Genomic DNA, 17,280 nt, shown 5'->3' on the forward strand with positions numbered 1-17,280 from the left:
AATTATAGAAATCTTATTTTTCATACTTTTATTAATTATTCTTTTATTAAATCTAAAATATTTGAATTTTCGCGCGGTAAAAGACTGTCGGCTTGTTACATATAGTCACGCGTGTCGCTATCTGTGGCCGATCGATCATAACATTACACTCGGCTTGTAGAGTTAACAGGCTGTGTAGTTTTTCGTGTCAACAGTGGTCCGAAATTTTTTTAGCGCGAATGTTTTATTCAAAAGTAAGTATTAATTATGAGGTTTTCGAATGTGTTCTTCAATATAACTGAAAGCTAATGGATAATTCGGATATTTCCTTCTGCCTTAATACGGATGGAAAAACAGTTGGAGGAATTTGTGCGAGTGTTTACAAACAACACGGTTACATAAAAATTAGGCGTTTTTTAAAGATAACAAGCACACTATTTCAATTCTGAAAGCTTTGCCCTGTTATAAAGCCTGTTCTTTTTAATGAATTTGTACTGAATAAATGATTAAAGTGTGTTGGAAACGATTACAACAACAATGAGATAATTAATTTAAAAATGCAAACGATAAAAATATTATTATTTTTTAATTACGTGATTTATTATGCTGACAAATATTTACGTTAGAATATTTAGATTCCTAATAACAAATTAAATCAGGAGGCAGTTCTTATCAATGACGATATCCCGCCACTGTAGGAAATATAACATGGCGACACTCACCCAAATTGAGAATGATTCGCCCAAACTGGGTCAGAGGGAAAATTCATTCGCCCAAATAGGTTTATCAGCACAGCATGAAATATATATATATATATATTATAATAAAAATAGTTTGCTTATATCGATAATCAGACAAAGTATTGACGAAAAATGTTCAAACTATGCGGTATTGGGAACTTTCATCGATTCATAAGACTTAAAATACTTTTACAAGCAAAATATGCTAAACAAATCCTTACATTCACCCAAATTGGGACATTTATCTTAACAGTCATAAAAGTTTTAAGAGTGTTTCTTTGTAGAAATTTAAGATTTTAGGTTCGAATTTGATTAGAATATAAAATATTATTCACACGAATGGAAACAAAAATACAATGCTTACAAGTAAAGTCGAGAATGGCGCGAACTCGCATCTGTCGGTGGTACTGTAGCGCTAGTCACTAGTACCATAATAATCTGTAATGCAATACAGGACTCTTCATACAAATTATTTTTTCATTTTTCTCCATGCGGTCTAAAGAAAAACTTACGTAAATGACTTCGCGATTACGGTCTATTTTCTCATAACTGAAAATTTTAAATTCGACCTAAACGACAATGCCACTTACGTAAGATTTTCCTTCGTGCAGCAGATATGAAATTTATTATAATCTCAATACATCTTTCAGTTTAAATTAGAAAAATAATTATTAATTAATAATTAATTATAAAAATAAACTTAATATTGTGAACAATAAAATAAATCTTGCTTAGTGAAGAACGCTGTTTGAAAGTGGAGATATTATAATCTCGCCCAGTAACATTTATTTTCTTAGTTCACACTGTAAAGCCTGGTCTACAATCGCCGCAAATAGCTCGTTGCGGCTTTTGAATAAAAAATGCAGAACTATTGATCAAAATATTGAAAATAATATGAAGCTCAAGCATATCAAGTTAAGGAAAATAAATGCACATTTATTTCAAACAAATTTTGTTTTTAACGTGTTTAACACACATTTTAATTAACAAAGTATTTTTTTGACTTCTAGAGAAAATGATTTCCGTGAAACAAAGATACTTTCGATTTGATAGAGTCTACTGTAGTTTCAATGAATAGTGCTTTCGAATACGGTCGAAAGCATGCAGATCTACAATGAAAAAAAGGATTACTAGTACCAATTGAATTTTACTTGACTGAAGTAAGTGAAAGTCTTGTTTATTTTCAAAGAAACATTTATTTGAGACAAATAAATACGACCTATTGGTCGAAGCAAAATATTTCTTTGAATCAAAGAAATATTATCTGAAGACAAAAAATATACATTTTACACCAAATAAATAACTCATTGTTCCAAATAAATGTGCCATGAATTGGAATGAATATTTCTTTGAGATGGGGAAATATGAATTAAAGGAAAGAAATATATTTTCAGGTGAAGCAAATATTTTATAGGCTCAAAAAACTATTTCCTCACTGCAAAATTCTAAATATTTAAAGCAGAAAAATATACCTCTGATTCAAAAAAAAATGTCTTTGGCCTAGAACATGCGCGAGTGCAATAACGTAGTTAGTTCTTCAATTATAGTACATATTTTCCTAAATAAGCAACTGGATTTCTTTTAGCCTAAATTATAATTACCATTGTTATTAATAATTATACATATTAAATTTAAAGACAAATCACATAATTTAATATCTTGATAAACCTGAAATAGAAAAACTCTATGAAAAATCCACCCCCAGCAGGAACTGAACTTCGGTCCATTGAGTGTAAAGTTCACAGCCTTGACATCAACGCTAACGTAACATGGACATTTTAAGGCGCAAAGCCGTATTTAAACCCCACCATAAATGCCAAAGAAATATTTATTTAAATCAAAAACATGGATACTTAATTTAACAATATATTTCTTTAATCTAAAGAAGTATTCCATTGAAACAAATGACGCCAAAATATTAAAATTTTGATTTAAAGAAATGATTACTTCGTTGGAATAAATTTTTAATTGTTATGAATAATTTAATTCTAGTAATGAAATGAAATATTTTTTTTCACCGAAGAAATAAGAATTTACGTAAACAAAATACATTGTTCATATAAATAAATGCTCCATTGCTATGAATGCATGAATCCTTTGTGACAAAAAAATATATACTGTAAATTAATTAATATTATTCTGAATTAAATTATTATTTCTTTGATTTATATAAACCTAAATTCTTGATTCAAGTATGGAAAAATTATTGATTCAAATGTGTCCTGAATCAGTTTAAAGAATCAAACTCTTTGAATAAAATATATATTTCTTTGAACGACAAATCAAATTTCAATGAATCTGCACCTTTCGAATTAAGGAAATCTATTTCTTGAATGTAAGAAATATGTATTTCAATCAAGAAAATACAGCCAAAGAATTCATTTTTTTAGATCAACAAAAAAAATGCCTTGTTTAAATAAAAATTACTTCTGTTAAAGAATATTTTCTTAATGCTAAAAAATAGGATTCAAGTAAATAAATTTACTTGGTGTTAAGAATAATTTTTTTCAGTGTACAAAATCTATGAATGAAAGGAAGAAAAATAAATTTTGAGTCATCTATGTATATTCTATTATCAGATCCAGATATTTATTTCTTTCTGAGGTAAAAGATTTCAATGTGAAGAAAAATCTTGTTGTATGAAACAGAAATGCAAATGTTTAAAAAAATTGCGTAACTGTCTGTAAGGCATAGTAAAATTGAACCAAAAGTATTAAACCTCTTCAATCTATAAAATACGTTTTTGAATCATGAACGTATATAAGTGGATCAAATAATTATATTTTCAAATCTTCAAAAAAATGTAGAACACCATCAAATTCAGCTGGAAATATATACAAAAAACACTGCAACACATTTCTAGCCGATGTGATTGGTATATTGAAATATGTTTGAAAGTTTGAACTTGGCAATTTGTCAGCGAATGACCGAAAAATCCCGAAAAATACAACTCTAAAAATCATGAAATTGCCGAAATATAAAAATCCCGCATTGAAAAACTCTTGAATAATAAAATTCATTACTGTTTATAACATGACCCTATTTTGAAAATTCCAGAAGAAAAAAATTCCCGAAAGAAAATTACAGAATAAAAAATGGCCGAACCAAAAAATTCCAGAATATAAAGAATCAACAAAATTTTTTGCTGAATATTATTATTTATTTTAAAGGAATAAACAAATACTTTCATTAGAGAAATTTCTTCAATGTTCAAAACTGTATAAAATAATTTAGAAAAATTTAAATAACGAAAATTTTTAACGGGGATTTTATTATTCGAGAATTTTACAGCGTTGGAAATTTTGTTTTTTGGGATTCTTCAGTCGTCTCATTTGGCAGTATAAATTAAAATATTTAAAATATACACAAATAGTGAACATCTGAAGAAAATGTGCCAACATTTTCATAAGCATTGTCCACTAATTTAATTTTGAAACAATGTATCTTCAAAGTTCTAGTTATTATAAACAATTGGAGTGATAAAAAAATTAAAAAGCACACTTTTTCATCAATAAAATATAATAATTATAGTAATATTATTTATTGTTATTGAACTAAATATTAACATAAATTAATGGGCACAAATCAAAATTACTAATAATCATGTAAGATTTAATTTAAAGAAATATTATTCATTTTATACAAGTAATTATGGAATAAATAATCAGAGTAAATATTTAAGTCAATATTAAAAATGAAAACGATTAAAATAAATAGAGTATATTATACTATTCAGCTTGAAACGATGCAAAATATAAATCTTGCAAATGTTTCTTTTTGAGTATCTAATATTGTTTATTTTTAATCAGTAATTACTTTTTTCAATTATTAATTTTGTTACAATTTTTAATGTAGATTATTGTTATAGAAAAATTAACTGACATTTATTTATTAACTATCTAACTCTCATTCCCAAAAAAGATTGTTTATATTTACGAGTTTTGACTATAATTGAATTATTTTTGAAATGTACTTTTAAGTTATTATACCTTGTTATACTTCTATTTAAAAAACCGACAATTTTTAAAAAATTACTGAGAAGCAAGCTCTTAAAATTTTCATTTCTTGAGAGAAAGTGTCTAACACAAAATTCCTTAAAAATTTGAAAAATATATTTTTTAATATTGATTAAATTTTAAATTATCGAAGTACGTTTAAAAATTTATTTATCGTTCTTAATATATTTTTGACTGACAATCGTCGTAAAAACATTTACAACATAACGTTTTTCAAGAACAAGGGCAATAAATTTCGAAAAAATGATCGCGGGGAGGGCAGAAATTACAAATTATTATTTGACATATTTACAATGTGAAAAATGTGAACAAAAAGTTGTCCAATACAAGATTTGAACTAGCGACAGTCTGGTCATTAGTTAGGCCATCTGACACTGGGTCAGTGGCGCGGGTTGAGAAGAGCAGCGCGTGACTCGGTAGGCATTTGGCAGCCCCGGCAACCATAATTTTCATACGTTCATAATTTTAAACTAGGGAAAACAAATGAATTTCAGTTAAACTTTTCTACTCTTGCAACGATAGCATCATACTTCAGAATTGAGAGCATGATGCTATCAATTTATAGGACATATCGTTTGCTTCCAATTTCACGTGTAGTTTAACTTTATAACATTTTAATATTAGGTGTTTGACGTCTTCAGTTGAGTCAAATAAATTTTTTCATAATTTAATAATATTTTATTTGAATCAAAAAAACTAAGAAACAATAGCTTATACTTTTTAATTGATTATGACCGAACGCGAAAGCACCGTTTGATACTTCAAACCAACATTTCACTGATTCAGAATTATTTTTTTCTCAGTGTACAACCAAGTAAATTCATTTACTTGAATCCTATGTCTTAGCATTAAGAAAATATTCTTTGAGAGAAGTAATTTTTATTTAAACCAGGCATATATCTTTTGTTAATCTAAAAAAATGAATTCTTTGGCTGTATTTTCTTGATTGAAATACATATTTCTTACATTCAAGAAAATGATTTCCTTAATTCATAAGGTCTAGATTTGTTGAAATGTGAATAGTCGTCCAAAGAAATATATATTTGATTGAAAGAGTTCGAGTCAGTACTGGCTTGTAATTATTGAAGGTACTGGCGTGTCAGCACTGGCGCAGTACTGACTGTCAGTACTGGGACAGCACTGGCAAACCTCTGACGTAGGAAAATGCCGGATTTAGTTATAAAAATGATAAAAATTATTCAATTGTTTTAAAGACAACCCATTCATCATCATACGACTGCATATCGTCCGAATATTATTTATAATTACAAAAATATAATTTTTAAACTATTTGTTCAATTTTAACACCTAACCTTTCTATAATATAAAGATATAACAAAAAAGGTATTTAAAAAATAAATAATAATTGACAGCGAGTATTTTGTCAATACATGTTAATGGCACTGCTTATAATGAATACGTATATTACATTTTTAAATATTATATTACAAATAAAATTTCTATCGCTACGGGGTTTCGAATCTACATCTACATACCTAAATCTATCGCCTAGCGGCCGGGAGTGCTAACCACTGCACTAAACCGACAAGTTGAAACTCTATGAAAAAGCCATCCTCATAAGCTACAGTTCAGAAAAGTTAAAACAACAATTTTTCAACTCTTTTTTCGTTAATCTTTTTATCATCATACGACATCAAATAGATATAAAATACAATTTTTTTAATAACAATTTTCTTCAAACCTTCGTGTAAGGTTTTGCTTTTTAGGTGTTTTAGACGAATGTAGCCAATGTAATTTTTTCTGAACATTCAAAATTTTTCATGAAGGTGGAACTTAGAATATTTTCCTTAAAAGAAGTAATAGAAAAAAATGTTTAGACCTTAATTGTATAGTCAATTTCTCGACATTTCAAAACACCTTGACAACATTTGTAGACGTGTGTTTTTTTAAGTCTATTTTTGTACTGCTGGCATAGTACCGCCCTAGTCGTGCAGCCAACGTTCTACCAGTATTGGGCGAACCACCGGCTGTCTGTACTGGTGGGTAATATTGTAATATTTATACTGTTACTACCGCGGTAAGGCTAAATGCCCTAATAATATTTAAATTCTGTACTGATCTGCAGTACTAGGCCAATATAGTAGTACACCATTATGATGCCAACCGTGGTTTGAACTCTTTTGTCAGTATTGGACCAGTAATACGTATCAATACTGCGCAAGTAGTAGACCCAGTATCAAGCCAACCACTCACTGAACTCTTATGTCTTCTTCTAATCAGAGCTTAAAGTTGCTGTGTAGCCAGTGGTACGCCAATCAGTGGCGAAACGCTGGTACCGGTATTTCACTAATAATGCATATTACTCCTCAGCCAGTAGTAGACCAGTATGATGCCAACAGTTGGTTGAACTCTTGTATCAGTATTTGACCAGTAATACGTATCAGTACTGCGCCAGTAGTATATCAGTATCACGACAACCAGGGACGGCTCCAGGGGATGGTCCTGGGGTCCGTACCCCCCCCCCCCCTGAAATATCAGAACCCATCAAATCTCAATACCCGTGCAGCACACGGTCCTTCAGCCGTAGGAGACGGACACCGGTTTGCTCCGGATGTCTGTAGACTATTTGTAGACCGTGAAGAACCAGAGAAGCTTCTAAAACGGTCTCGCTGCGACCGTTGGTCACAATATGCGAATGACGTCAAGTACGCATTTGCGTGCGAACGTCGATGCTTACTACTCTCATTGTGGACTGGTCCTAACGAGTAGCTCGAGCATCTGACGGTTCTCTGCAACGAGCATGAGGGGGGATTCCACTATTCCTTGCGCGTGAAATGATGCGCGCATCATTTGTTTACAAATACCTGATTGTACTAAGAAACTGACATAACTCATAACCCATAATTATACACTTCATTTTCTATCGTCAAACTTCCGTATCATGGCCTTTTCGAAAATTACGTCTTTTTTCAACCAAAAAGTGCTGATACTAAACGTGAGCGATCAGTTGAACAGGCTGAAGAATTGTCAACAGCAAAAAAATCGTGGCATGACAAGGAAGATGATCATGAACCTGATCTGAAAGTAAGCGTCTCAAATTTTCACATGATATAATGTGGAATAAAATTTGAGTCTCCAATCATTATTGTGTAAATAAAAAAAATTAATTAATTGTTAATGATGTCCAACGGTTTTGCAGAAAAAAACTCGACAATACTGAGATATACGATCTTCTTGTAAATGTATGGACACCAGATGCTGATTTTGTGTTTCCAGCAACGGAAATGAACAAAAAGAATTTTAAATTTCAATTTGCGTGCTTGCAAAAGTATCCTTGATTAACATACTCAGCCGTTGAAGATGGTGCCTATTGTCGAGTTTGCATTTTATTCGCGCAAAAGGTAGTTGGAAAAGGAAAGCATGGACGTTTAAATTCGTTAGTGCAAACTTATGTCAAAGATTGGAAGAGAGCTTTTGAAAGATTCAAAGACCAGCAAACTAAAAGATATCACTTGGACGCCTCCGATGATGCACAGAATTTCAAGATAATATAAGAAAAAAAGAAAAATGACGTCATCATTGAGATCGACCAGAGCCGAAAACGGCCGAAATTGGAAAACAGACGGAAGCTTACTCTAATCATTCGCGCTGTCTTATTCTGCTGCAGATAAGGACTGGCACTACGAGGACGTCGAGATGACAGCCCTTTACCACTGAAAATGCCAGAAGAGAATGACGGGAATTTCAGGGCACTTCTGCGTTTCGCTCTGGATAGTGGAGATATAGCACTGCAAGACATTTAAAGGTAGCGAGTGGTAATGTAACATATCTGAGCCATACAATTGAAAACGAGATCATCGATGTTGGAGCGGAAATCATCACTAGAGACTTAGTGAGACGAATCAATGAGACAAAGTGTTTCACTAAACAATAGATGAAACATCTGATGTCAGTGGGAGTGAACAATTCACGATTGAAGCCAGATTCGTTCAAGACATTGGAGGGAGACACAATCAGAGAAGATTTCTTGTACTTCGTTCCTGTAGAGGACGTGACTGGCGCCGGCCTTGCAAATGCGCTACTAACAACGTTGGAGAAACTTAGAGTGGACACCCATTTCATGAAAGGGCAAGGTGAGATAAATAAAACTTAAATTAACTATACAGTACATTTTGAAATTCTTCATTTTTAAGGTTATGATGGAGCTCGAGCAATGAGTGGAGAGTTCAAAGGCTGTGCAGCTATTGTTAAGAAGACATGTCTAGAAGCTCTTTATATTCATTGTACAAACCACAACCTGAATCTGGCTATTACCCTCGCGTGCAACATTACGTCGATCCTGAACTGTATAGAAACAGTCAAGCAAGTCGACAACTTCTTTCGTCTATCCAGAAAGGCTGGAAATTTGTTGAAAAACCACATCCTGACAGCAAACCCTGGTTTCAAGCAGACACGTCTTCTAACGTTTTGCGAAACGCGTTAGATCGAACATTTGGGTTCCCTGGGATTGTTCCATAAAGTACTGAAATTTATCTGTTCAACGCTCGAAGAACTGGATGAGCTGAGAATAAAATCTAATGGAATACAGCCAAACAGCTTGCTTGCTTCCATCTAAACAGCTCAATTCATCATTGCATTCGTTGTGATGAAACCGGTGTTCAGCTTGACGAAAAACCTGAGCCAAAATTTGCAAAAAGAAGATTGCGATTTGAGTGCATGTGTCCATTATGTAAATGATGTTTATGAAGAAATAAAGGAGATGCGTACCAGAGCCGACGAGAAATTCGCAGAAATGTTCAAATCAGCGAACCAAATTTCTGAAAAGATTAGCACTGAGATCACTGTTCATCGACGAGCAGGACGTCAAAATAATCGGGAGAACTATAATGGAAACGCTGAAGAATATTATCAACGATCCATATTCATTCCATTTTTGGATAAATATCTAGAAGAGCTGGACGCGAGATTTCTTGAACATCGCGCACTGCTGTCAAGCATACAGAATATCATTCCAGCAAAATGCGCAGAACTCGATGAAGAAGAATTTAACAAAACCGTCCATATTTTCGAAGAAGAATATCCAAATGACGTCAACGGGACTACTATTTATTTCTGGTTCCAGGTTCTGTTCAAACATGCCTGCAAAAGAGCGGCCAAAAACGCTTATCGAAGATCTGGACGTCTGCGATATAAAATTTTACAAGCAGATCTACAGGTTTCTCCAAATTTCTGGCACACTGCCTGTTAATGTTGCCTCCAGTGATCGGTCCTTCTCCACTTTCCGAAGATTGAAGACTTATCTGCGCATCAGAGCTGGAGAAGAACAACTGAACGTACTGGCGCTGCTCGACATTCACAGAGATGTGGATGTTACCAGTGATCGAATAATGGATATTCTTGCAAGGAAAACGAGAAGAATTGATATTACCCTGTAAATGGCCTGACTGATTTCAAGACAGTGGATTGTCTATATTCAAATGTCGACACTTGATTCATATACTGTCAATAACTCATTTAGATATTTTATAATATTATATTGTGTGTTATTAACATGTAATAAAAAACAACTTTCGGATAAATTATGATCAAAATCGACAGTTACTTTTATTCAACTTTTTATTCTTGTGCCTATTTTTCGAAAATGAAACTCAAATAACACAAATAAATACACAATTTAATAAGCAATCACTATCGAAAAAATTCGAGTTTGTCTAACACAATTCTAACGTCATGTTTTGTGAAAGCCGAAATATCTTTTATTTTTAGAATTATCGATCGGACCCCCCCCCCAAATTTTTTCTAGATGCGTCCCTATCGCCAACCGTTGGCAGAACTCCTGTGTCAGTATTTCATCGGTGGTGACGGTCAGTACTGGGCCAATTGTAAACCAATATGGCGCCAACCGTTGGCGAAATTCTTGCGTCAGTATTCTACCAGTAATGACAGTCAGTACGGAGCCAGTCGTTTTCTGAGGTTTATTCAAAGCTCCGTATCAAGTTCGGGATTTTTGTTTTGCCCAATGGGCGTTTCATCTTGTCTTTTTGCAAGTTGCAAATTTCCTCCGGCTTACGCCAAAACAAGTTGTGGACTTTTGTAATAGTAATTCGACACTATCGCGTCGATATTAACTACTCTCCACCAAAATACGTGCGTGGGTACACACGTCTCTGTGCTAACGCACAGTACTAACAGATATTACTGGTATTTATTCTGTATTACAACTGGCGCGGTACAGCGCCGGTAACTCCGGGCGAATAGCGGTACTGGCATAGTACTGGCATATTACCAGCTGGCAAACAACAAGGTACTGGCATTTGTACGAAATGTACACGGCTGAGAGTTATCTGTTAGTACTGGGGCGGTACTAGAACTGGTATTATGCCTGTACCGAAAGTCTGTACTGGCGCAATACTGGAAATGGTATTATGGCAGTACCGAAAGTATGTAATGGCGCGGTTCTAAGAATGGTATTATGCCTGTACCGTGAGTATGTACTGGCGCGGTAGTGGCATAAGTACAAAATGCGACTTGGCTGAGAGTTGTCTGTCAGTACTGGGGCGTCACTAGTAATGGTAATATGCCTGCACCGAAAGTATGTACTGGCACGGTACTGGGAATAGTATTATGCCTGTATAGTAAGTCTGTATTGGCGCGGTACTGTAAATGGTATTATGCCCGTGCCGTAAGTCTGTAGTGGCGCAGTACTGGCATAAGTACGAAATGACACTTGCCTGGAACTCTTCAGTCGGTACTGGGGTGGTGCTGAACATAGTGATACATCTGTACTTAAAGTCTGCACTGGCGCGGTACTGGAAGTAGTACAAAGTAGTACAAAGGTTTCAAATTTTATGCAAACAATTAATTTTGACACTAGATTAACATAATTTGCAGGATAATTTCAACCAAGTTTTCTGTAACAAATTTTGAACTTGCATTTTGTCTATTTCGTTATATCTTGGAAGAAAAAATAATTCTTTCGATAAAATAAAAATTCTTTCTGATAAAGTTTTGTTAAAAAAATATATTTTTAAATGAAATGTTATGGAATTTAAACGCGTTTGAAGACGTTATAATGGAATTTTTTAAATAAAAATTCATAAAAGGACGTTCCTACTTGACTAAAATAATTTTTTTCTTAAACAAGAGAGCTCATTACAAAATAAGCAATGCAAAGCAGTTTCAATTTTTTGCAGAAATAGTTTCTGAGATATAATTTCGATACTATGAAGACTTTGTTTAAAAATTAATAATTTATAATGCCGTAACAATTAAACCAATTAAATTGGTGGAACCAAAACTGTCACAGGTTTTTGAAAAGTAACTAAGGTATTCAATATCAAGGGAGGTTTCTTGACATATTAAAAAAGAATTTATCAAGGGTATTTTTGAGGGCATACAAAAGTTTTAGCGATAATTGATACCTGGGTGAAAATAACTATGACTAAAAGGTACTATGACCTGAATCTTAGTTATAGAAAATACAGTGAACAACTATTTGCAAATCCATTCAACGATACTTATTTTATTTTAAAAACACGTAAGGCAATTCTATGGGTATCAACATATTAGAGTGCAAGAAATATTGTAAACAAAGGTAACTCTCAAGCAGCTGCTGCACTTAACTTGCAACAAAGAAGTTAGGCTTTCAATTAAAGGGATGAACTGCCATCCAATAATATTTTTTAATCCAAAAGTTGAGTTTCAAACAAAAAATAGCATTTTCAACTTAATAGTTGAATTTTTAACTAAAATCCATCGATCTTAAACCAGGAACGAAAGTTAAATTTGCCGTTTAAAATTTTACTTTTAACCAAAAAGTTAACGAATTTACAAAAAAGTATAGTAAAATATTTAACGAAAAATATGGTTCTAAAAACGAAAAATTGAATTTTTGGCAAAATTGTTCAACCTTCGACCAAGTAGTAGAATTTTCAGCTAAAAAGAATGATTTCTTACCAAAAAAGACGAAATTACAACAAAATAAATGAATTATTAGAAAAAATTTGGACTTTTAAATGAAAACAATCAAGTTATAACCAAAAATATAATAGTTTAATCGTAAACAAAATAGTCGGATTTTCACGCTTCCTATTGTTCAATTTTCCAAGTATTTCCACATGTTTTTGCCGATCTTTCCGCTTTATATTCTTCGTTTCAATAAATGCAACTGCAAGTCGTCTTTTTTTGCACTTATGTCCATACTCAAACTCCCGAAGTTGTAAACTTCGTAGGATCTACAAATATTTATACAAAATATTACAAAAAATATCACAAAAGAAACAGGGTTGTTGTGTAATTTTTGCTATTTAACTTCTAAATAAATTACTATACTTTGTCAGAAGGGGAGCGTGTAGGATGACATAAATTTTACATTCTACAAGAATATATATGGGTATCAGTAATAATATAATAAATGCAGAATATTTGTGCTTAAAATAAAAACGGTTCAATGTCTGTTTCAAGGTAATATGCTCCTGCACATCTGGCAGACTAATTTATTATTTAAAAATCACAATCAACTACCCTTGTGTATTAAAATGCCAAAATAAATGACAAATTACACGTTTAAATCCACGTGTAAAAATACCCGACAAATTACACGCGTCAATCCATATACATTTCTACGCGTGTAGTTCTAAGCAATAAATCATTCTTAAAATCAACCAGTAATCGGACTTGTAAATCAACTTAGATTTTTAAAAATTGTATGCTTTAATTAATAACATTTAAATTCGATAATGCAGATAGCAATAAAAGTATGATTGGGGTAAATTAAAATCAGATAATTAACTTCACATTTGTTTCCGATGTAGCTTTTTAACTTTTCATTATCATACTTTTATTAACTTTGATAATTCTGTAGTATAAAGAACTTTTCACTTACCTTTTCTCGCTGCTTTCTCTATATTTATAGTTATAGCTTTAACTGTAACTAAATAATCTCACGAAATCAATGAAAAAAATATGCAACGCAATTCCCAATCACTCACATCAGTCTGAAGTTCCGAACGTTTAAAAAAAACGAAAAAAAAAAAAAAATTAAATATATGAAAAGTCAACATGTTTTCACTGTGGATGGCAATGTTATGTGCCAAAATCCCCATCTTAAAGTTTTAGCCGTTTAGTGTATGTGGAACCCACCCCAAAGCCACCCCTAAATATCATAAAATTCTTTGAAAATATACATTCTAAAGAGTCAAAATGTTTTTAATGATAAACCAATACCGCGTCAACACTCGGCAAAACTCCAGAATTGTCTTCTAACTAACAGTTGGACTCAGTACTGAGAAGGTACTGAATTAGTGCCATGCCAACGCTTGGAAAAACTCCTAAATGGACTTCCTGTTAATACTTGGACTCAGTACTGGGGCAGTACTGAGCCAGTTCAGTACTAATGCTCGGAAAAACTCCTAAATCAACTTCCAGCCAACACTTGGACTTCACATCAGGGCAGTGCTGAACCAGTACCGCGTCAACGTTCGGTAAAATTAATGAATTGGCCTTTAATCGAAAGTTGAACTTAGGACTGAGACAGTACGGAACCAGTGCCGTGCCACCGCTTGAAAAAACTCCTCAATCGACTTCCAGCCAGCACTTGGAATCATTATTGAGGCATTACTGAGCCAGTACCGCACTAACGCTGGACCATTACCGCGCTAACGCTCAGCAAAACTCCTGAATTAGCTTTTAGCCAGCACTTGGACCCATACCGGGACAGTGCTAAATCAGTAATGCGCCAAAGCTCGATAAAACTCCTGAATTGGCTTTTCACCAACAATTGGACTTAGTACTGAGACAGTACTGAACCAGTGCCGTGCCAACGCTTGGAAAAACTCCTCAATCGACTTCCAGCCAGCACTTGAATTCGGTACTGAGACAGTACTCAACCAGTACCGTGCCAACGCTTGGCCAAATTACTAAATCGACTTCCGGCCAGGAATTGGACTCAATACTGGGGCAGTACTAAGCCAGTACCGCACTAACGCTCGGCCAAACTACCAAGTCGGCTTCCAGCCAGCACTTGGATTCGGTACTGTGACAGTACTGCACCAGTACCGTGCCGACGCTTGGGAAAACTACTAAGTCAACTTCCGGCCAGAAATTGGACTCAATACTGGGGCAGTACTAAGCCAGACCGCACTAACGCTCGGCCAAACTAACAACTCGGCTTCCAGCCAGCACTTGGATTCGGTACTGAGACAGTACGGAACCAGTACCGTGCCAAAGCTTGGAAAAACTACTGAGTCGACTTCCGGCCAAAACTTGGACTCAATACTGGGACAGTGCTCAACCAGTGCCGCACTAACGCTCAGCAAAACTTCCAAGTTGGCTTCTAGACAGCACTTGGATTCGGTACTGAAACAGCACTGAACCAGCACTGCGCCAACCCTTGGGACAGTACAGTTGATTAGTGCTGGCATTGCTCCTCATTTACAAGTGACGTGGTACTACGCCTTTCGTAAGATCCGGCATAAGTCAGACTTTTCCGCCTGGGTAATTGAATTTTTATTGTCACATCAACTGACAGGGTCATTAGCGACTATACAGTAAAGTTAATTATAAACTGTAGTATATCTGTGGGTAGTATGCCAATAGACAGAAACGAAGATTTCTGATAGTACGTTCAGCCTTGCTTCCTGCTTTCGGAAATAAACCCGCGCTAACGTGGCTGCCAAGGTTGCAGTGTTTGAACATAGGACAATCACTATACTATCTGAGCCACGATGACTCCTGCTTGATACGTTTTTGTTTATAGCAATTACAATATTTTTTAAAGAGATAGCAGTAAGTTATGTATAGTGGACTTTGTCGATACCACGATGACGACAGATTAAAAATCGGCGAAATTTTAACATACTTGTATCGATCATTAAAAAATTAAGAAAATATTTGTGGCGACTCTATCAAAGCTTTACAAGAAATGATGTGCTTGTTGACGGATGTTCACTAGATTTGATTAAAACACAATGTTTATATCTATATAAAACATGCGAAAATATGGATACTGTTTATATAATTGTTTATAAAATTGTTTATATCTGCTGTGCTATCTGATTCTAAATTATCCTCGAATGAGGTTAACAAATAGTTATTAAATTTTTGTATGTTGCTGAAAAAATGAAGTCTACAGGTTGAAAAATAGGTGAATTATGCATTTTTTCAGAATTTCGTTTATAATATTAACAATGGAAGACGTGAGAATGACAAACGGATATTGACGAAAACTAAAATTTGATCACACACACACACACGCACACACACATATATATTCGGTTCGGTTTTGATTCCTCTAGAATCAAACCGAAGGGCCTACGACAAAGCCACCGAACGCGTCCTCGGGTTGCGGATAAAGGGTTCCGGTACCAAGGGTTTCTGCTGAATATGGTTACAAAAATGAATAGGTAGACGCGGACAATTGTCCAGGGGTGGTCCCGAAGGAATTAACCCCCAAGCGGAGGTGTGAAAACCGTGCCGAAAGCTGAATGGCACATGAGTGAGGTGTCCAGAACGGTGACTCTGGGGTACCGGGAGACCACTCAGTACGCAGCCTTATCCTTGCATGCGGGGCTCTACAAGGATGGACGAACTCCTTTCCCTGGCTTCTCGTGGGAACAACAATGATAACACCAAACTAACTCTGACCACTCTAGAGCTGGGGGAGCCAATGAACATGGATTCAATGCGATGAATCGGCGGAATCTCGGGACCTTTAGGTGGACTGAGCGACTGAATCGCGACTAGCTACTAGGCAGTCTGATAAGTCCCTGAAAAATGAAAAACGGAGACGTTTTTTTGGCCAAAGTCGGTTTTATTTTTGAAGATACTCTCCTTTTAGGTCGATACAGCGAGTCCAACGATTTTCTAACTTTTTGATACCGTCCGAAAAGTACTCGATCGGAAGGTCTTCAAAATACGCCTCAGTTTCAGCTATGAGCTCCTCATTTGAGTAAAAACGCTTACCGGTGAGTCATCTCTTTAGGTTAGGGAACAAGTAATAGTCGCTGGGGGCTAGGTCTGGTGAATACGGTGGCTGAGGAACCAATTCGAAGCCGATTTCATGCAATTTTGCTTATGCAACTAAGCATGAATGAACAGGCGCATTGTCATGATGATAAAGCGGTTTTTTCTTCTTTAAATGCGGTCGTTTTTCGGCGATTTCGATTTTCAATCGGTCCAATAATGATGAATAGTATGCTCCGGTTATGGTTTTACCTTTTTCAAGATAGTCCACGAATATTATGCCATGTGCATCCCAAAATACGGAGGCCATAACCTTTCCGACTCATTGTTGCGTTTTTGGACGCTTCGGAGCACTTTGGCCCGGTGGAACCCCCTGTTTTGCCTGTTGCATTGACTCAGGAGTGTAGTAGTGGATCCAGGTTTCATCCATGGTTATGAATCGGCGCAAAAACTCGTTCGACTTACGCGAAAATAATGCCAAATTCTGCTAGGAAGTTGTCACGCGAATACGTTTTTGGTCGACTGTGAGCAAACACGGCACCCATCGCGCGCAGAGCTTCTTCATGCCCAAAACTGAATGCACGATATTGCCCACACGTTCCAATGATATGCCTACAGCATTA

At 34.8% G+C, this 17,280-nt stretch overlaps 2 protein-coding genes across 2 annotated transcripts in view; one reads left to right on the forward strand and one right to left on the reverse strand.

The window, feature by feature from the left end:
- The window catches only part of LOC117173612, a 19,430-nt gene extending 18,682 nt beyond the window's left edge, over window positions 1-748 (reverse strand). The window contains exon 1 of the mRNA XM_033362252.1: window positions 702-748. Coding sequence (XP_033218143.1) covers window positions 702-748 — 47 coding nt within the window. The remainder of the gene's footprint in view (window positions 1-701) is intronic.
- Window positions 749-8,630: 7,882 nt separating this feature from the next.
- LOC117173613 (zinc finger MYM-type protein 1-like) lies at window positions 8,631-10,131 on the forward strand. Its single transcript, XM_033362253.1, has 4 exons — window positions 8,631-8,829; window positions 8,890-9,174; window positions 9,316-9,818; window positions 9,904-10,131. The coding sequence occupies exons 1-4, from the start codon at window positions 8,631-8,633 to the stop codon at window positions 10,129-10,131; spliced, it is 1,215 nt and encodes a 404-aa protein (XP_033218144.1).
- The last annotated feature ends 7,149 nt before the right edge of the window (window positions 10,132-17,280 follow it).

The sequence above is a fragment of the Belonocnema kinseyi genome, chromosome 5 (assembly GCF_010883055.1).
Source record: "Belonocnema kinseyi isolate 2016_QV_RU_SX_M_011 chromosome 5, B_treatae_v1, whole genome shotgun sequence".
In the NCBI taxonomy this organism is placed as follows: domain Eukaryota; kingdom Metazoa; phylum Arthropoda; class Insecta; order Hymenoptera; family Cynipidae; genus Belonocnema; species Belonocnema kinseyi.

Excerpts from the sequence above, each read along its gene's own strand:
- LOC117173613 (XM_033362253.1), top strand. The coding sequence starts at position 8,631 with ATGAAACATCTGATGTCAGTGGGAGTGAACAATTCACGATTGAAGCCA. Across the intron at positions 8,830-8,889 it reads CCATTTCATGAAAGGGCAAG|GTTATGATGGAGCTCGAGCA; the intron begins GTGAGATAAATA and ends TTCATTTTTAAG. Across the intron at positions 9,175-9,315 it reads TCTAACGTTTTGCGAAACGC|CTCAATTCATCATTGCATTC; the intron begins GTTAGATCGAAC and ends CCATCTAAACAG.